Source organism: Anastrepha ludens, chromosome 6 (genome assembly GCF_028408465.1).
Source record: "Anastrepha ludens isolate Willacy chromosome 6, idAnaLude1.1, whole genome shotgun sequence".
Lineage (NCBI taxonomy): Eukaryota > Metazoa > Arthropoda > Insecta > Diptera > Tephritidae > Anastrepha > Anastrepha ludens.
Window position 1 is genome coordinate 42,029,478 of NC_071502.1, and position 21,973 is coordinate 42,051,450.

A 21,973-nucleotide genomic window follows, 5' to 3' on the forward strand; every position below is an offset into this window, starting at 1 on the left:
ATATCACGTGAAGTAGCTATCAAAATCCATATAATATACTGGGCGGTGAAATATGCGTGAAATTTCACAATAGCTTATCGCCAAAGTTATACACTATCAAGCTCTGGGTTTGATAGTGCTTCACCACTTCTTAGATCTATCTTTTGCTCTCGCTATCAATAATCAATAGATTAGTCTATCATACACATCTGGATTTTTTTTTAGCATAAAAAGTTAAAGCGTTCAGGAAGTACATATAAAAAACTATAATTTTAAGTTGTATCCAACCAGAATTGCAACTTACACTACATAATTTGTCAGTTATATTTTTAGTGTCCCTCGCAAACACGCATACAAAATGCTTCTAACGAAATAAAAACGAACACTGCTCAGATAGCTGCTATAGGAGTAGTAGTAGAGCAATAGAAGCGAGAGTAGTAGCGGTTGCTGGAGTACACATGAATGGATTTGGAAGTAGCGCTCCGATTGATCTCAAGTTTTTTGCTACCACTCCAACTACACATAGCACTGAATAATTTTTGTTTACTATTATTCTGAGCTACTACATAGCAGTAACGAAATGTAGTTTGGAGCGGAGCAAGAAAGTTGACCACGCGTTTTGCACTACCTCTACTCATCTGTTCAAGTTCAGAGCAATACCACGAGCAGAGCAATGTTTTCGCTGATATTGCTGCTACGGGGTTCAACCCGTCAAAAAGCTCGCAACATCTTGCCAGCATGATGCTAGAAATTTTTTCCTTATTGCTATTTAAATTGCATTTGCTATTTAACATTTCTTTCAAATTGAAATTCAGCAAAAATTATAAAAATCTATTAGATGCGCAACTAAGTTCTCGCTGTTTTTTGATGAAAATAGAAATTTATTCTGAAAATATGGTTACAAGTGAATCATTGAAAGTGTTGCCCATCGCTGGCTACTACTTCTTCCCATATTTCTGGTAGATCTGTTCATCTTTTAAGTCTATCCACAGATCAAGCCATTTTTTGATGTCTTCATATTAATGGAACTGCTGGTCAGCTTAGGTCATGTGCCATCGATCGGAACAGGTGATAATCGGACGGCGCCATATCTGGAGAATATGGCGGGTGGGGTAGGATTATCCATTTCAGTGTTTCCAGGTAGGTTTTAACGCGTTTGGCAAAGTGAGGCCGAACGTTGTCATGCTGTATAATCACTTTTTGATGCCCCTCCGAGGCGACGACGTAGAAGCATGACCGAGCAGTCTCCAGGGCTTTCTCTTTTTTTGGATCGCTATAATGAATCCATTTGTATCACCCGTCGCGATACTATGAATAAAACCGTCCTTTTTTGCCGCTGGAGCAGTTGTTCACAGGTGAAAAAACGACGTTCAACATTCTTTGGTTTTAACTCATAAGGAGCCCAGGTCCCCTGTTTCAGAATCATTTCCAAAGCATGCAATAGCTTGGAAATGGATTGGCGGGGAACTCCTAATACTAAAGCAAGCTCTTCTTGCATTTGACACGGAACTTCATTGAGCGTTGCCTTCAATTTAGCGTCTTCGAAGGATTTTGGCCTTCCTTCACGCGGACGATCGTCAACATTAAAATCACCGTCTTTGAAGGGACGGAACCAATCTCGGCACGTTGTTTCACTTAAAGCAACATCTCCGTAAACTTTTTGTTGCTCTCGATGCGCTTCAGCCGCCGTTTTTTTCGAATGAGACAACAAAATCAACACTTCCCGCATGTGATGATTATTCGGCACAAATTCAGACATTTTCACAAAACTAAAAGTATATGATACCAAAACAAAATCACAAAGTAATAATTATATTTGGTATTTCTACCTTTCGAATTCACACGACTTCTTCGGTTTTATTATAGTTAGCAGTTAAATTAAACGTTTCCGAATTAAAAATATTTGTTTTGTTTTTTTTAGAAAAAATATTTTTTTAAATAGTTCCATACGTTAGTAATATGTACAATATTATTTTTAGTATTTTACCCAGGCAGGGTTTATTGAGGATTTAATTTTTCCACCAAAAATGAAATACTGATTAGCAACTGCGACTGCAACTGAAACAAAACAGTGAGCAAACGCGACACTCACTTTGAACAGAGTTTTCGCATAGTCAAATGCTCATGCTATATAAAGCCAACACGTTTTTTTGATATCTTTATGATGCCAGCTAATTCACGCAACTTCACTTTTCGATCATTCATAACGATTTGGAGGATTTTTTGATATTTTCTGGTATTGCCGTTCTCGCCGTCCTTCATTATATATTTGGTTAATCTCCTCCTCCAATTTGTGGCGTTGCTGTTCTACAAATAGAGCGCCCTACAGTTTTATACCGCCTTCGAATAACAGATGATTTTTTAGGTGAAGATTTTTCATGGTAGAAATACACTCGGAGACTTGCCACTGTTTGCTAAGCGGAAAAAGCGGAAAAGCCAATCGTTAAATAGGAAGATTTCTTTTGCGCCGCCGCATAGTTGATTCAAATGCACTATGTATTTTGAGTTAGAAAACTTTTAATAAATCAGTTAACCATTTAAATAACAGAGGGAAAATCTTTTCTCATTTTCACACCAATGCGTGGACCTTTTGTAATAAAAATGTATATGTATACTTCAGAGCATATCGATTTAACACTAAACTATGATAAACACGATGACTTTTTTCCAGTCCTAGGATATACATAGAGTAGTTATAATATTAAATTTAATATACGAATTTCAACACTTAACATTTTCACATATTAAAAATTATTGTAGAATTTTACCAATCTATATATAATAATTTACTACTTGAATAGATATGTATGTATTAAGAATTATGTGCTGGAAACTCAAGCTAAATTGATTTAACAACAAAATTGATATATATACTTATATATATATACATATATGTATATATATATATAGAAATATATGTATTCAAATAAGTTCTGTGTATTTCTTTGAACGACATTGCAACTAAATAATTAGAATAACACGCATAAATCGGACAGACATGTGATAGAATTAGTAAAGCTTTATAGATCATGAAAACTGAGAATTATGAGATTTATATTTTTTTTTTAAATAAATTAAATAAATGCCAAAAAAACCTAAGGAAGCTAAAGCAAACACGAAAAAAAGGTGACTTTACCAGATTTTACACTAAAATTATTAAAATCGCCTACTTGCGCAGGAAACCTCTTTCAGCTGTAAAAATTATTAAATAGCTCTGTTAGATTATAGATTGGCGCTTACACCCTTTTTGGGTGTTTGGTCCAGCTCCTCCTCCTATAAGTGGCGTGCGTGTAGATGTTGTTCCTCATACGGAGGGACCTCACTCCGAACAGCGGATAATTTTCAATGCAGAAATATACTCGGAGGTTTGCCATTGCCTGCCGACGGGCGACCGCTATTAGAAACAATTTTTCGTTTTTGGTGTATCATGCACGGAGATTCGAGCCTACTCACTTCCTAATGGCAGTCAGGCAGACCGTTAAGTTAGTTTGGTGGTGTTTCATTGTGTGAATGAACGTGTATAATAAATTTTATACGTTCACTTGAAGGATGTACATGAAGTGCGTTGCTAATAGCCTCAGATACAACCCGCGATATATAGTACGAGGATTTTCTTGCGCCCAATAATGAAAATACAGTCAAAAAATACTGAAGATGGCTTTATTCTCTTTCAAAATACGAGTATTCTTCTTGAAAGCCAATACACTTCTGCATTCGCTTGTACTAAATTTCAAAGCACTACCACAGCTACCTTCAAAACGAGCTGTTTAAAGACTTCAACAGCTCCTTCAGGCGTTGAAATACGTTGACATTGCATTTCATATTTGATGTTCGGTAACAAAACGAATTCATTAGGTGCCGAATCGGGGCTGTAAGGCGGATGTCACATTAATTCGATCTTTTGAACGCTCAAAAATTTTCTTGTGTGAGCCGATATATGAGAATTCACATTGTCTTGGTGAAGAATGATTCGTGCTTCGAAAACTTCTGGCAATCATATGGTTGTGTACCAATCAAAATTTACTGTATTAAGTTTTTCTAGTGGCACAGTTGCAACATTATCAGATTTTTCGGCCAAAATATGTAACCATTTGCTTTGAGGTGCTTTTTCTGCGAACAACCTTTGTCGGATTAAGCTCGCCTTCGAATACCCATACTGTCGATTGCTTTTTTAATTTCCAGCTCATTTGCATATATTCAAGATTCGCCATCTGTTACGGATGAGCTTCGAAGCTCTGCGGCTGAATTTCTTCAACATTTCTTTACCACGAGTCCTTTTTGGGGCAATTGCCAAATTATGCGGTAAAAAACGACAAGAAATCTTCTTGAAGATTAAATTTTAATGCAATATTAAATGTATGCTGGTTCGACTAATGCCCAAGGATGCCTCTATTTCTCAATATGTTACATGCCAATCTTGCGTTATCTATAGACGCACAGCAGCGAATGTTTCTGACACAATAATCGTTTTTGGACGGTCTTCACGAAATTCGATCACGTTGGATCTCGTTGTACCAGCGCCTCACAGTGACGAAGTGTAGTGCTTCAACGCCAAGAGTCAAAGTTAGTTGATCAATGCACTCTTGTTTCGATAATCCACAACGAAAGCTGTAATAAACCAACGCACGAAAATTTTCACGAATTAATTTAAGATAATGCATTTTTTAACTCACTGAAATAAGAATAAGTAAAGCTAGTAAGTGAAAACGTTTTATGGAAGTTTATGCTAGGAACTACCAAACTTTTCGATAAAAATACCGGATTACAGCTCAGTACGCGTAGTGTTGCAAAAGCGTAAAATATAGAAGCCAACTCTCGTAGCACATCTAGATTTTGACTAGTTTTGACTTTTTTCATTCTTGGTTCTTAATATTTACTCTTTTTTTTTTAAATAGTTTAACTCTTTAACAACAACTATACGTATAAAATTTTTAAGCTTTATACAAAAATTAGATAATCTCTTTGCAATTTTTTTAAATAGAATTTTTATAAAGATTATTGGTATGCAATTGTAAAGATTATTACATTTTATTAAAATAAAAAACAAAAACAAAAAAAAAGTTCGAAGTTGCTGAAAAATCTTGTTGAGTTTTAAAATTTTTTTTTTATTTTTTTGGCTTGTATGTCTAAGAAAAATTTGGTGCAGTTGTTGTATAGAAAAAATGCGCAACATTGTCAGGGAAAAAAATTATAAAAATTAGGGAGATTTTTTAACTACTTTAAGCTTTTAGTTCATTAAACGAAAATTTAATTAGCTGGAAAAGAATGTACGAAAAATATTATATTTCTAGAAATTCTAATTAAATACTGCGGAATCGACAAGTCAATCCAGTTTTTAATTAGAATTTCAGTTTGTTGAATTTTTCCACTTTTTTTTATAAAATTTTAAAATTGTATTTATATGGCGTTTGTTAGACAATTAGCTGTATTTTTATACAAAAATAATGAATATTATAACAAAACAAAGTAAAAATGTTGATGTGCTAAGGTTTTGTCTGGTAACATTTGCGCCTTCTTATTTCATTAACACTTCCTGATGCTCCGGTTACTCTTTACATCTTGTTTTGAACTGATGGCTTCGGTTCAATAATTCAAAAACCAAAAAAAAAGGCTTGACGTGGTAGTATTTTCAAATTCTGGTCTGATGACCCTATTTGTCTTGTATTTGCTTTCATCCTAGGGCTAATTCATAGGTCAGATTAAAATTCAGCGCATCAAGAAAGCAAATTATAGTCCGACTGAATCAAAAAATAAAGCTAATTAGCTAAGAGCCATTAAAACTGCATGTTTTGAGGCGCACACTTAATTAATATATCTTCATTGGCAGATCAACAAGGCCATCACATATTAATTTCTAATGTATTCCTGTAACTTACTTTACTTTATAAATAAATAAAAGTATATAAATAAAAGATGTTGAATGCCAGATATGAGAGGAATGCACACAAATACAGATATACAAATATATAGGTGCATGTATGTATATGTGTTAAAAGATTATATTTTATTGCAAGTGTCAACCTTTTTATACAGCGCTTAGAAGGAGAAACACCTTAAAGCATGAAAACATGTCCTCTTAATTAACATATTTCTAAGTACTTACATGTGTATATATAAACTCATGCATACACACTGTAATAAGAGTAAAGCGTTAACATCTAAGTTCTATGGTATTTCCAAACAAAATGAACACAAAATGGAATACATATGAACACTTCATTAGTGTATCGTATAAAATTTTAACTAAAAATATAAACTATAATTTTTTATTATCAAAAAAAAAGAAGAAAACAAAATTGCTAACTTAATGCAAAACTTAACTTAGTATACAAATAGTTATGTAATCAACAACACCTATAAATGTTTGAAGAAGAAAAAACTGAAAGAGAAATTTGCATAGGTTATAAATTTATGAAAAACGCAAAGTAAATATAAAAAAATGTAATAACAAATATTTTTATAATAAGCTAATATTATGAATTTAGTTACATCTAAAAGCTAAGCAAACGAAATGAACGAATGAAATGAAATGAAAAAAAGTGGGATTGTTGAGAAAGAAACTGTTGGTGATACCTGTTTACTATAAGAATGAATAACGAAAAAAGTATGTGCGAGAAAATGTAAAGGCAAGTGTTTGAAATACAATAAATCGATGGAGAACGAATAAATATATACATAGATACAAGAATAAAAATTAATTTTTTTTCATATAATAATTTTGAAATGTTTGGTAAGTAAATTTCTTTTCTTCAACTAAGAAATAAAAAAAATATTGTTCCAAAAAATTTTGATAGGTTCGAATAAAAATTTCAACAAAAAAGTTCTAAGATTTTTTAAGCGAGTAAGTTTTGTCTCTTCTTTATTCGCCAATTCTTAATACAGAATTAAGCGATCAGAGTAATAAATTGTTGATTAATTTTAATATAAATATAATAAACAATTATTTCTTCTTTTCTACATTTAAGGGGTTAGAGGTAGTCAGAGGCCCGAAAATATGATGATTTTCAATAATTTTTTTTTGCAGTCAATTACTTTATTTTACAAAAACATTGCATTAATACATCATGTTTCGACTTGACTATAGCAAGATTTCAAAAAAATAAAAAAAATTATAATTGTAAAAGTTATCGTTGTTTGAGTGGAACCCGTTTCTCCCGAAGTCCCTTGCGGTGATCATCACACGGCCTTGGAGATTCAACTAAAATTAATTGAACAAGTGAAATTAGTTTTATTAATAGATAATCTTGTGCCTGATCATAGCTTTTTTTTAAGTTAAAAATATGTATAAAAACAAAAAAAAAAAGGCCAGTCGCACTATGTGCGCATATTTGAAGTGAAACTTCTTTATTTCTGGATTGGGTTTTCTTGTTTCGGGTTATACTGATATTTAATTTTTTCGTATAGATACTAAATTTGACATAGCATATTTATAAAAATTTATCAATGCATACCTGTTCTAAATGGAAATTAATTTGCAAATTTTAACTTCACTTTCCCTGAATATATATATGTATATATATGACTCAAGAAACGATGGTATTTAGGGAAAAATTCATTGATCCCTTTTTTGTAGATAATTTTATGATTTACAATTTTTGTCTGAGTTAATTTTGCAATAAAACTGACCGTTTTCGAAAAATTTACGAAAAACCCATTTTTCAACCTTTGACCTTGAGTAAATTTTTATCCTCCGGCCGGATCGATTGGGAGATTTAAAATTTGTTTTTAAATATGTTTTGAACAATTTGATCCATTTTCAGCTTGTTATGAATTTTAGTAGCTTCGATTGTCTAAATTGACCGGACTAACAGTGCGTATTTTTCGTAAAATTGAAAGGAGTTATGTCCATTAATATGTTCGGAAAGTGTATAAGGTATGACGTTGTTATTCGTTGAAAGTTGTATGTCTCCGTTTGAATTTATCTTAATTAATTAAGTTTTTTTATTTGAGTCGAAAATTAATACATTTTAGCCTGAATTCTGTGACTGTTTTAAGGCCGGCGGGCCAATTAGATGTCCTAAATTCAGTAGTTTTCGCGAAGCGTTGTAGGATGAGAAAAAAAACAATTAGCCAAATGAAGTTTTGGGGATAGTTTAATATATATTTGAACTAAAAAAAAAAAATTTGTACAATCTCCAACAATATATTGTAAGCCGAGTTATCAATAGATTCCCAGAGCGCCTTGCCACTGAAGTATCCAACTTCTGTACAAGATACAACTTGCAATTTTCATCTGAAAACAAAAAAAAAAGATTATTCATTTTGATGTAATTATCTTCGATGTGAACTAAGAAAATTGGGAGAAACACGTAAAATTCGAATTTTTGGGGAAGGTAGAAAAAAAAAGTGGTTTTTCAAGGAAAAAAAAACTCTTCAACTGGGTAAAAAAGTCGCTTAAAAAAAGTTTTTGGATGTTTTTTTAGTTCACATAGAAGAGAAAACAATACTGAAGATAACGCATTTTGAATGAAATGAATAGCTCGTTTAGTTTTTTTGCAATCGTGTACATAAATTAGGTAAAATCGTGAAAATGAAAAGCCGAGAAAACGCGCTTCAAACTACAACAATAAGCGCACGGTTGCTCGACGCCGCACTACGCTCGGCTCTGTAGCTCTGCAAATACTTGGAATTTAACTCTGAAAATTTGTGTCTCATGTTCTTGAATATCTAAGCTATCGATTTCAGGAAAAAAAATCGATTTTTTTGACCTTTTAATTGGCCCGCCGGCCTTAAGCAAAAATTTAGATTAAGCAGTATAGAGATTCGATTGCCGTAAACGTGAGAATTTTGCATGTCTACTCCTCGATTGGTCTCGAGTTCGAACCTCACTGTCGTCATTAAAATAATTATATCAAAAGGTAAATGCAGTTTTTTCTAATACCAATCGTCCCTCTGAGGATAGTGGCGCACTCCCAGTCCAATTTCTGCCATACACAAATCAAGTCTCTGATGAGAATCTCCTGCTCATCGAAGGTGACATAAAATTATATGTATGTATGCAAATTTGAAGAACAACTCGACCAAACACCTAACAAGGGATGTATGTAAGTATGAGCACATGTAAACATACATATTTATTACGCATGATTGAATAGCAAAATCACAGGCATTTCTCGTCACAAAATTTTAAAATATTTGCATTTGGCTTTCTTCTTTCACCTAATCGACCGATTTATGTGCATACCAGTAAATGTATTCCTATGTTCATCCTTTTCCTAAAATGGTCTCGCTTGTGCGCATTCTCGTTTGTATTTTTTGTGGAATTAACAGGAAAACTTCTCAGTATTTTCAAATAATAAAATAATGTACAGTGAACCAAAAATAAACAGAGACACTTGTTTTTATATGATTGCAATCCTTTATATGTAGTTTCAAAACTGCGAATTTAGTTTGGTAAATTATTTTTATTCAATTCAGAGTAAAGAATGTGTGAAAATAATACAAAATTAAGAATCAATTTACTTTTGCTTGATATGACCAGCTTTTGCCTTGACTATGGCCTTGAGACGGTCCAGAAATGAATCGAGAGCTGCCCGAATATGACTTGCAGGTATTTTGGCCCACTCGCGGACCTTGCTCTCCAAAATTGCCAAAGAGATTAATCCATCGGATTCTTGTCTGGTGAATTTGAATGTAATGAAGTTTGGATGTAATGAAGTTCGGAACGTTGTTTTTTAGCCATTTTTGGTTCACTCGAGCTTTGTGAGACGGTGCCGAGTCCCGTTGAAACGTCCATGGTCTGCCACAGAGTTCAAAGCACCGACTTTTCCGATAATATTTCGCATTTCCCTTGTCGTCAGGCGCAGTGAAAACGATTGAGAGCGCCCACCTGCGGTTACAGCGGCCCAAACCATTACTAGTGGCAGGTGCTGCCTCCTGGTGGCCAATCGATGACTTAAATTGTCGTAAGAACGGACGGTCAAATAAAACCTATCATTTAGGGAGTTTATGAATTGCTCAATTTGAAAAATTTTCTAGTCAGAAATCACAATGTTCGGAAAGTGACCGCCTTCGGCCAAGTGAAGCAACTCCTTCGCTCTCTCAAGTCTGACCTGTTGCTGCTTTGGTGTGAGATCTTGTAAGGCTTGACTTTGAGATCATTCATCAGTGTGCGCCGGATGTTACGGTCAGATATTTTCAGTTCTTTTGCCATTTGATTGGCATTTCGTCGGGTATTTCAAGTCGGGGGCTAAAGTCGTTTCTTCACTTTCTGAACATTTTACGTGCCGTTGCAGTCTTTAACAACCCAGATGGTCGTTTTGCGATACTATCAGTATCTTCTTAACGAGTAATGGTGCGATAAACACAACCTTTATTTACCTTAAGGTGCTCGAGTTTACGACCAATCGCTGGTTGTGGTTTTCCAGCTAAATATAATGCAATCGCGCTATTACGTTTGAAAATGGAAATGTGGTCGCGCGTGTGTAAACAATACTCTGGACTGTCATTTAACGAACTATAGCTGTATGTTAGTGCATCACCTGCGCTAGCGGTGTGAGCTGCAAGTAAAACTAACATCAATATTATTTAACAACTACAATCGATAATACTCAGACCAATAACCAATGCTCCTCGATATGCCTCAAATGAAGATATCTATCGCGACTTCCACATCGATATAGTAGCAGAAATCATCCGCACTGATAACACCGCGTTACACACATTCTGCCCTAGTTTTTTATGCTCAATAATCCCTAATACCTTCATGGTGGGATTCCCATAACCTTTCGAGTTTTTACTTATTTGGATGCTGCAAACCAGTGAAAAATCAGTGCAAAATATTGCTCTAGTCAGGCACTGGCGTACGTATTCTCATATTACGCCCAGATACGCAGTATTTTCCACTGGTTCAGCGTAGGTAATTGGATCTAACTCGTAAAGTTAATGAAGTCGCACTATGAAAATTTCAGGACTTACTGAGCATAGTCTAAACGAATAATGAAAGACATAAGAAACAAATCCTGAAAAAATTTCTCAGTAGATTGAAACAGAACAAGATTGTTTCCCATGTGCCGTATGTAGGATAAAATATACTTCATTAGAAAAGTTTTTTTAAAAACCAAAAATTATAAAAATGCTAAAAAGAACTAAGTATAAAAAACTGTATACCAAAAGTTTCAACATTGCATACATTTCAAAATTTCAAAAAAAAAATTTAAAAATAATTCTTTTTAATATTTTTCAGTATACTTCTTATTACACAAATAAACCAATTTTCAGAAAAATTCAAAATCTTCTCCAAAATTCTTGGATCTCTTGACAAGCAGTCGTTCTAATTGTAGAATGAGTCCTTTCCCAAAAAATTATTTGCCATTACTACACTGGGGTCGATGTTTTACTAAAAAAAATCTACTCAATGAAATTGCTGCACTTTTGCTGCTATGCACATATTCTAAAATATAATTAAAATTTTATTTTAAGTTTTTTTTTGTTTTAATTCACCCGAAAGTTGACCAACTACTCGCATTAGAACCATACGCTGCACAATGCATTTAACACACACAGTACCCGACTAAGAGTAAAATAGATTGACTGCGACCATTATAAATTTACGCATTTATTGTCAGTGCCATTGTGGTTGCAATTAACATCGTAACTTGCAATTGAACGCATATCCGTGCCGCCTGGCGCACATCACTCAAAGGGACATTGCCGATAGGCTTGCGTCAAAAGTTGAATATCCTATTTGGGAATTGGCGGGCGAAGTTCAGTTGAATAAACCCATTTTCACCGCGACGCCAGTTGTTTCACCTCATTTCCATGGCCAAATACGTTTGTACAATATGTATATGTACGTGCGTACATTTCGGATGAACTGGTGGTGTATGTAAGTATGTAAGTAAATGAGCGCACAAGCAACCACATTTTGTTGTGTGTATGCTTCCCAGTTGGAAATCTTGCTCTTTTGGGTAATGTCTGATATAGCAAAATTATAAAGTGAATAAAAAAAATGTTAAGCATACTTTTCATATAACTTCGTAGTCGCAGTTGTTGTAATATTTAGAGAAATTATATTATATCTTCAGAAAGTCAACAGAGAATAGAATGAAGTATTAATATTGCATTTCTTTATTAGCTGCTTACAGCGGCTTCATTTGTCTATAAACTAAGTGACATAAAACAGTTGTCAATATTATTTGCAAATTTTTTTAAGAAAAAGGGAAATTGTTCTCAAAGTCAATTTAACTGTTTATGTAATTACTACAGTATAAACTCGATTCTTGTGACACATTTTTTTCATTGCGTACTCAGTATCTACTTGCGACATTAGAAAATTTTTACCTCGATACTTGCAACATTTTTTGTTTTGTTTTACACTTTTTTCTTTGTATTTTTTAGAATAAAGCTCAGGGAAGTACCATCGAGGCTATTCTGGTAATGGCATTTCTTGAATTGAATCGGCCGAATGAATTTAAGGGAAGTTCCGTATAATTCATTTACTCACGAAATGAATTTTAGTTTAACTTTTTTTTAACTTTTGCATGGTGTGGTTTAATAATGTAAAAGAGAAAATGTACGCTGCTTAACGTAGTAGTCTGGTCCAATACTCATTTTTTATAGATATTTTTTAGGATTTTTTTTTTCTTTTTTGAATTCGATTGTTTTGATTTTATAGTACGTTATTATTGACATCAAATAGTATACAAAAACATTTTTTTGTTTTTACATATTTTTTTGTAGTAGGGTGGCACCAAAGTAAGCGTCATAAAAAAAAGATAGGTTGCTTGTCAACAGGATTTCGGCTCTTCAGAGCATCTGAAACGAAAAAGTTAAACTGATTATTATTCTGTAGGCTTGTCATTTTGGCAGGTGCTACAATGGGAGAATTTTTTTGAAAAATAACAAAATGGCGGACTTTTGAAAAAAAGGTATGTGTTTCGGGTGGAAATCAGACTGTAGTATGGAAAGTTAGGTCTGAAAAGAAACGAAAGTAGCACCGACCAGATTACTACATTCTGAGCAAATTAATTTCATGAACTTTCATTAATGAATTAGCTAAAAACTTTCAAGTGAATTGAGCAACAATAACTCGTATCAAAAAATTAACAGTCCATAAAAAAGTTATGTTACGCGACCTGAATCAGGTCCAGGTAAAAGGAAAACTCTTAAGATTTCCGAGCTTCCAAAAATGGAAAAGGCGGTGTTCAATTGGTTTGCGGATAAATTGGTCAAACAAATTACAAATTACAAGTGAAATGCTAAAATAGAAGCCAAGTTATTACATGCCAAAATTCAGGAAAAGCCATACAACGTTTGCAAACTCTAAAACGAGGTTTGACATACGATGGCTAAAAATTTGCGCAGAAAAATTATCAAATAAGGGCGACTCCATCAACCCAATTTTGCACAAATTTAATAAAACAATTATGGATTTAAGCTTGACAAAAGGGCTGGCATACAATGCCGTTAAGTCTAGCATATTTTGGAAACTCTTACCCGATGAAACCCTTGTGTGCCCAAAAGAAACTTCGGTCCGGGGACATAAGATCAGTAAGGAGAGGAATAACGTTCCTTGCTTGTACAAATGCTGTTAGAAATCATAAAGCTAAAATAGTATTGTAGTTATTGTGAAATCGGCGAATCCGCGTTCATTAGACAATTTTACTGATGACTGTTGCCTACAAAAGAACTAAAAGTGCATGGATGACCTTAGCTTTATTTGAAGAATGGTTTCGCAGAATATTTGTTCCAGAGATATGTTAATTTTCTGTCAAAACAAAGTATTCTGTGTTAATCAAAAATTGCTTAAATAAACAGGTAAAGGAGTTTCTTAGGGCGCAAACTCTTGCGGTAAAAATACATCCCAAAGAAAATGAGTTAAAGAGCTACGACGGTCAAAAATTGATAATGTGCTTTCCTCCAAACTGCACTGCTCTAATACAGCCCATGAACCCAAACTGATGCTATAAACTGAACTATAAAAAATCCCTCTTTGTCACATTGTTGCTCATGGAAAAACTGTCGATGAGTCTTAGCGAAATATCGACCTGCACAATACCATATGTTTTTTAGCCAGTGCATGGGGTGCTTCAATTCAGTCATCGTTTTAAAACTGTCTGAAAAAGTGGCTGACTGGGATTGTGACGATATCATTCCTCTTTCGGAACTACGATTACGGATAACTGATGATGCATACATTATTCAATTATATCGGAGGAGGCAATATCACCATTCAATATATCCTTCCGTTGGCCAGAACAAACAATGAATGCTTAAACGATACTACGACGCTGCAAAGACTCAGAAACAGTGTGATACTGAAAGAGCGAGTGTATACAAAACAAACTAAAATCGAAAATTTCTTTAATTTCAAATGAAACTTATCGCTTTAAAGGGAATTTCATTAATGTAACAAAAACAAATGAACTTGTATTGCGGCCACTAAAAAAAACTGTTTTAATTTGTATGAAAAAAAACCTCAGTGCTTGCGACAACCACGAAACTTGCACCGAATACGGTTTTCATTACGTACAATAATTGAATTTCTACTGTATTTTAAAATGAAAAAAAGGTGACAACGTCATACACATATTTTTTTAATCAAAGTTTTTTACGGGTCTTCGGCTGAGCTAATTTAATTTGATCGTGTTAGCAGTTTATATATTTTAAATAAAAAATTAGATGCAACGCCGTTCAAAGAAATATGTTTTTCTCAAATACGGTTGCTGTGAAACCTGTGTCGTGGTATTTACATATGTAAACATATAGAGATTACCTATACAGATGTGTCTCCATATCTCGAAAAATAATAATCCAAATTGTAAACATACGCAATAGAAGTACGCTAATAACACAACTAGAATGCACCGCTCCTGAAACGTTTTCGTCGACATAAGTCGCATAATTATTAAAAAAAAAAATAACCGCGTTTATTAAACAACCTACAACCTACTCAGAATTTTGATTTTGCTAAACCAAAACGAAAAAAGTAACGGTGCGTTTTTATTTAAATGCAAAATTGTGGCGTGTCTCTTGAAACACTCTATACTTGCAAATTTCTAGTTTTGTTAAAGCTCAATTAGGCAGACTTAACTTCAGCATCAATTTTTAAAGTAAAAGTTTTTTTGGAAGAGGATGGAGTGGACTTACATATTTCAACATACCAGATCATTCTATGCTCCACTGCTTTTATAAATTGATTACGAAACATGTGGGTTCGTAGCTTATGAAATTAGGTAGAAAGGTATAACTTGTGACAGTAACAAATTCTAAACTATTAGCTCCATAAACACTTGACGTTGAGACATCTCTACATAGACGTCAGAGGCAACGGAGAGCGGATGGAAACCTTCGCTTATGTGCATAAAATTTGCTGGAGTTTCTTTCCGGTGAATATACCAGCAGAACGGGAAAAATTCCAGCGAGGCTTTTTAGATACATTTACATACTATGTAGAACGAGAATGTGTGTGTAATGACTTTGAAGGCATTTCTTGCAGGCAGTGCGAACTTATCTATATTTGCGTCTGACGTGTTTTTTTTGTCGGCTGTCAAGAGCAGCCTGGTCATACAAATTTATTTGCACAATTTAGCTATGTCGCCTACATCTATTGTACATAATTGTATATACATATATGTATATACATGCATACATACAATAAGCACGTTTTCCTTTTCGCGGTTGTTGCTGCATTACACGGAGGTGTATGTGCTTAATTTTGTTACTGTGTTTTGTTGCCAGCATACATATGTACATTGCGTTAAATTGCTGCATACACACAGGGACTTATTAACAAGTTTAGAAAATTTACTTGTTTCTTCTTTAATTTTAATACTTTTTTAATGAGAATATGGCACATTTTTCCACAAAAAACATTTAAACTTAAATTTAGAAATTTGTGTAAACTAAAAAAAATACGATAAATTTTCATCAAAGTTTCCAACCTTTTAATCAAAATTTTTAGAAAGCCACGGTAGCCGGCGGACTTCCGGCTGAGCTATTTAAACATGGCGGCAGGGAGCTGGTAAGGTGCATGCACCAGCTTCTATGAAAAATATATAGGGTGATCCTGCAATCTGTGCCAATTACCGCAGGATTAGTCTTTCAAATATCGCCTATAAGGTTCTAGCGAGCGTATTGTGTAAAAGGCTGAAACCCACCAACTGACTGACTTTATCAGTATGGCTTTAGACCTGAAAAATCCACCATCGATCAGATATTCACAATACGCCAAGTCTTGGAAAATACCCATGAAAGGGTGTGACTTCGTCGTGTGACTTCTTTAAGTTGAATCAGGAAAAGAAGGTGCGAACCGCAGAAATTAATCGCTCGGGCACAATTTTTTATAAGAGCGTCGATCCTCGGCCTTAACAGCCGCGTTGTTAGTTCTGCATTTTCCAAATTAGATAAAGAAGCAAAGCGAATGGGTTTGGTGGTGAACGAGGACAAAACGAAGTACCTCCTGTCTTCAAACAAACAGTCTGCGCACTCGCGTATCGGCACCCACGTCACTGTTGACAGTTATGATGTCGAGGTTGTAAAGGGCTTCGTATACATAGGCCCCAGCATTAAGGGGGGGGGGGGGAGGGTTTTTAGGGTAAAAAACATCGATTTTGGTTTATTTGAGAAAATGAATGTACATAATCTCAAGAATGTTGTGCCCAAATTTTAAGTCAATCGGGGCAAAACTCACAAAGTTAGAGCATTAGAACCGTTGGCCGCTCCGACTCGGCTACCTGCTATGGTCGAACTTTAAATCGATTTTCTGGAAAACGACGTTTTTCAAGTCGGTGGACACTTTTTCTCTGAATCTACTCGACCGATCTTCCTGAAACTTTGTACACACTTTCTTTACAGAATTACCGAGGTAACCCTGGGAAGTTTTTTTTTTAATTTTTTTTTAGTTTTTATTTATTTTACAATAAACAATATTATGCGATATATCGTCTAAAAATCGCACTTCTACTTCAAATGTTAAAAAAAATTGAAAAAAAATGTTTTTTTTAATAAAAACTCGACAGGGTTACCTCGGAAAATTGATAACCTAATGAAAACTCTTTGATTTTTTGATTTCAGATGATCCAATGCTGAGAAAAACTGTCCACGGCAAATTGCCTTTTTTTCGAGACGTCTGCGTGCATCTGCTGTCAACGGCTCAATTTTGTATATTTTCTTGTGAAAATTTTTGAAAATATTTTTGAAATATTAGTTTACAGTATACTAATTGGATAAATAAATTTACATGAATCATCTTTTCAAAAAAAATTCATAAATAAGTGCATATTTTTAGTGGAATTAAATTTAAAGAAAATGCACAAGGCCGCCAGCAAAATAAAATTGTTAGAAATCCCTGCAATTTTCGACCCACTTGACTAAAATTCAATTTGCAATAAAACTGCACATGAAAATTTTTGAATTTTCTTTTAATTTGCAGAAAGTTTGAAATTAGATTTTATATGGTTTCTGTAGGAGAATGGACTATATTTTTATAAAAAAATTATTAAAATTAAATCAAGGCGCATTTATTAAAGGTGTTGGCACTAAACTAACAACAATGTATTGTACCTTTGATTGTCACGGCAAAGTTTTGGAAAAGTAAAAAACGAAAAATTAATTCGCCTTGCTTTATTCTGTGCTGACATCCACATGGACACAGCGAAAGAAAAAACACAAATCAGCTAATTTTCCATCTGCATTACATTCGCTTTGAATTAAATGGGAAATAAATGAATTTTCAAAATATGTCAATAAACCCAAGGTGGCGCAAAATGAATCATCCAATTAAATATTAAATATAAAAAAATGTGTAATAGAATTATTTAACATATTTTGAACTTTATGTGCTCCATTGCTAGTCTGTTTGCATACTGCAGTTTTCTAGTTAACAAGTGTCAAATATGGCAGACGTACGACGCCATTTGTCTAAATCTTCCAATAGGGTGATTAATTTTGCGCCACTTTATGCTTATGAATATTTATGTATTATGTACGAGTATATGTATGTACATATGTATATGTAAGTATAGATGTGCATAATTTCCTCAATTTGTTTTGTTTCAGAATATTACGCCTTGAATATATCGAATATTAGTGCTGCTTTTGAATTATTTCAACTTTCTACAAGTATGCAAATGTCAGAGAGCATTTAAGATATGCTACTTTACTGATTTGCTTCTTCACGGTTTTTTGTGGCAATTTTTGATGCTTCGATATTTTCTTCTAACTTTCTTTTAACTTTTCTTCTTCTGTTTTCCATGTAACCTTAGGCAACTTATCTCATTTTCTTTGATTCGGTCAATATGTAAGTCAAAATTAATACGCTGCGTTTGGCAGTTCACTTTCTGTTTTGCTGATTATTTTGATTGTAGAGTGGAATTTCGGTCATACGCAAGAGTATTAGTACATTTGGGACTAAAGTGCGTACCATGAGTGGATGTGGCGCTCTGTGCAAACAACTGCTTTAGCGTCTGCGTCAGACTTTTTCATTTATTAAAATATGTAAGTAAGTATGTAAGTTCATGTAAAGCACAAGAACATTCGCAGCACTCATGAACACGGAACAAAACCTTGGAGACATGTCAACTATTCGGCTACCTGTCAGTATTTTAAATAAAAATAGTTCAAAAGAAAATTTTTGCCGAAAAATAATTTTAAGATTTATTTTCTCCTTTTACCTCCCGTTTGCCAATCATTGGAAAATTAAACAAAACAAAACGAAAACAGTTTTCATTTTGTCTGTTCAAAAATTGCCATAATTCATTTGAACGCCTAACTCAAGCGGAAGGCAAAAATGCGTGAATAGCTTCGCATTTCAAAATTTAACTAAAATATATACAAATTATTCACAGTTTGTGTGGTCTACATATTGGCGAACAAAATTTTGTTATTTTGCATTGCGAAAGTGAAATTTTGTACTCCATTTTGGTTGAAAAAAATTATTGCCATACGAGTATTTTAACTTCTTTTTCAATAAAAAATAATTAAATGTAAAACATCTATTGAAAATGTACGATGGACTCACCCGAACCGGTTAAGACGCATTACGTCCGTTGTTTAAGATGCCAGAAAATTTTAGAGTGTTCTCGCTACGACACCAACGCTCTACTCGAACACATACGCACCGATCATCCAGAAATTGAAATCGTTGAAAACGGCAGCAACGGCAACAGCGGCATGCCACGCAACGGCCATAAAAAAGTGCGCGAGGCGGCTAACTGTATAGTCGTGCCACAAGAAACAGCTGACGATAAAACCTCCCCACCTCAGCCGACAATGTTCGAACCCTCCGCGGCCACCCAGTCCGAGGAGTATGAAAACTTTCAGCCGCGCTCTACTTCATCCCGCGAACACATGCACATTCGCTCGCAGCGAGGTAAGTTACTTGATGTAGTTTTATTATCGGTTTTCATTTTTACAAAAAAAAAAAAAACTGAAGGTATCTTTAAAATGCCAGTTGACAGCCGTACCAAACCCGAAATGTCCAACTGTGATCAGCGTGCCGATGGCAGTAACGACACGGGCACGGCCTACACCCGACGCTACCATGTAAATATGCCGCCCTCGCAGACCCACGATGAGAAACCCAATCGCAGTCTCTACCGCACCTCTATCGAGAAATGGCGTCCAGCAAATGGCACCCTCTTTTGTCCGAATTGCGGCGCCAATCGACGCCCATTGATACGCACACAGACCGAACGCAGCTCCAGCAATTCCTGTTGTGCAGTTTGTATACTCGGCTGTTGGCCATTCTGCTTTTTGCCCTTCCTGGTGCCCAATGACAACAAGGAGTACCTACATTGTTCCAACTGCAAGGCGTTCCTCGGGCTTTATGATCGCGCCAATAATTGCGTGAGACCAAATCGGGAGTTTTGTCAAGCTGAGGAGACGATCATTAAAGAAACAGACATGCGCGCCGAGGGTGGCGAAGCTAAAGAAAAACGGAGATGTCAATGCATTTAAATCGCATGAAATATTTATTTTAATGGGATTTTATTTAGTAATTTGTGCATCATGCGTAGCTCGTGGAAGTGAACACTTAAACGAAAGCTTTAGTGTGTCTTGTTTTGAGCCTTTTCCATGTAAATATGTATGCTGAGCTTTTGTGATTTTTTCCAATTTTTCCCATCGCTCTTCACCTTAAAATTTTTATGTTTGGATTGTACTCGTACACGAACCGTGTCGAAAGTTTTGTAGCTTAAAGCTTTATTGCAATATTCACCTTTTTCTATGTGCTTTTGTGAACTTAAAGCCCTGACTTGCACACATCCATGTAGGTTATGTGTGCTTGATATGTTAATGGAAATATGTGTAAATATGTAAGATTGCTGATAAATAAAAGAAATAATTCATGTAAGTAAAATATCAGGTCAGTCCATACGCTAAGCTCGTTCGTTTTTTAAGGTGGTTTTAAAATTAATAAAACAGATGTTTAAAGTATATTTCCATTCATTATTTACAATATCTTCTTAACGTTTAGGCAAATTTTTTATTCCCTGCTCAAAAAATTGTTTGTCCTTGGAACCAAAATACGCTTCGATATCCCTTTTTATAGCTTCTTTTGAGGAGTAGTTCTTGTCACTCATATGGGATTGAAGTCCACGGAAAAGGTGATAATCACAAGGTGCAATATCCGGAGAGTATGGTGGATGCGGCATTAGCTCCCATCCGAGCTCGTTCAGCTTGCCTAATGTTTGCCTTGCGGTATGAGGTTTTGCGTTGTCGTGGTGAAACAAAACTTTGTGTCTATTCACTAAAGACGGTCGATTTTTTTTAAGTGCCTCATTCAGGTTTTATAGCTGATGGGAATAATAATCAGCAGTTATCGTCTGGTTTAGTTCCAGAAGTTCATAATAAACCATACCGCCCATATCCCACCAAATAGACAGGAGAATCTTCTTGGGGTGAAAGCCATCTCTAGGGGTCGGTTCTGGGGTTTCATCTTTATCTAACCATTGGCATTTGCGAACAGGATTATTGTAAGGACCCATTTTTCATCTCCAATAACGATACGGTTCAAAAAACTTTCATTTTCAAGCCGTTGCAGCAGCTGAGAACACACATTCACTCTCTGCTGAAGGTTCGCGACGGAAAGTCTATGCGGAACCCATATTCCCAGCTTTGAAACCTTTCCCAACTGAACCAGGTGCCTGTGAAGTGTTCCATGCGATGAATTTAACCTCTGAACTATCATATCGACTGTCAAATTTAGCTCAGCTTCCACGAGTTCGAACAAGGCGTCGGAGTGGCTGGTAAATAACGAAGTGATGCTGTGATACGCCGTATAGATATTGAGACTTAGGATGGGTTACCATGTTAGTTTTTCGTCAATAGTTATTCCAAGATATTTAGCTGCTGGGCAAATTTTTATTTTGTTGTTTTTAAAGTAAGATTATATTTTGATGTCGTTTTTTGTATATATAACTTGTATAGTTTTGTCTTTATTAACTTCTATAGCCCATTCCTCAAACTGTTCACTGTTTATTAATTTTTGAAGTGTGAAAGTTGTCAGTTTTTTGTCATTATTTGATGCTATAAATACAGTATCATTTGCGAACGTTGCTATCATTGCATGTTGTGTTTTCAGAGTTGGAACATGTGCGGTGTATATTAGAGATATAGTAAAAGAGGTGACAGTACGCTGCCTTGCAGTACTACAGCTGTCAGTGGGGGGATATCGGAATATTCGACTTGAAATCTTACATAAAATTTTCGATCAATTATGTAGCTCTTCATAGTTCATAGTAGTTTTGTGGAAATATTCGTTGGAGCTTATGCAAAAGTTCCTTATGCCAAACTTTACCATAGGCTTATGAAATGCTCAAGTATACAGCTACGCAATATTTTTTGTAATTCATATCGTTAAGCATTTTGTTGACAACCCTGCGGATTTGTTGGACTGTTTAGTGTTGCCGTCTAAATCCGAATTGATAGCTTGGTATCACTTTTTTTCCTGTCAGAATTGGTTCTAGTTGGTCGAACAATATTTTTTCAAACACTTGAAAGTATTGGCAATACGCTGATGGGCCGATATCAGGCAATTTTGGTGGAATTTTTC

General features: G+C 34.7%; 1 protein-coding gene across 2 annotated transcripts; it reads left to right on the forward strand.

The window, feature by feature from the left end:
* Positions 1-18,562: 18,562 nt before the first annotated feature.
* On the forward strand, positions 18,563-20,295 carry LOC128866994 (uncharacterized). Of its 2 annotated transcripts, none has more exons than XM_054108077.1 (2): positions 18,563-19,291; positions 19,355-20,295. In XM_054108077.1, the coding sequence occupies exons 1-2, from the start codon at positions 18,931-18,933 to the stop codon at positions 19,876-19,878; spliced, it is 885 nt and encodes a 294-aa protein (XP_053964052.1). In that variant the 5' UTR covers positions 18,563-18,930; the 3' UTR covers positions 19,879-20,295. The 2 variants fall into 2 exon arrangements, with proteins under 2 accessions (XP_053964052.1, XP_053964053.1); XM_054108078.1 differs by having other exon boundaries at positions 19,373-20,295.
* The last annotated feature ends 1,678 nt before the right edge of the window (positions 20,296-21,973 follow it).

Bases quoted from the DNA above. Each gene is read 5' to 3' on its own strand.
- LOC128866994 (XM_054108077.1), top strand. From the start codon at position 18,931: ATGGACTCACCCGAACCGGTTAAGACGCATTACGTCCGTTGTTTAAGA. The intron at 19,292-19,354 runs GTAAGTTACTTG...AAAAAACTGAAG, and splicing joins GCACATTCGCTCGCAGCGAG to GTATCTTTAAAATGCCAGTT.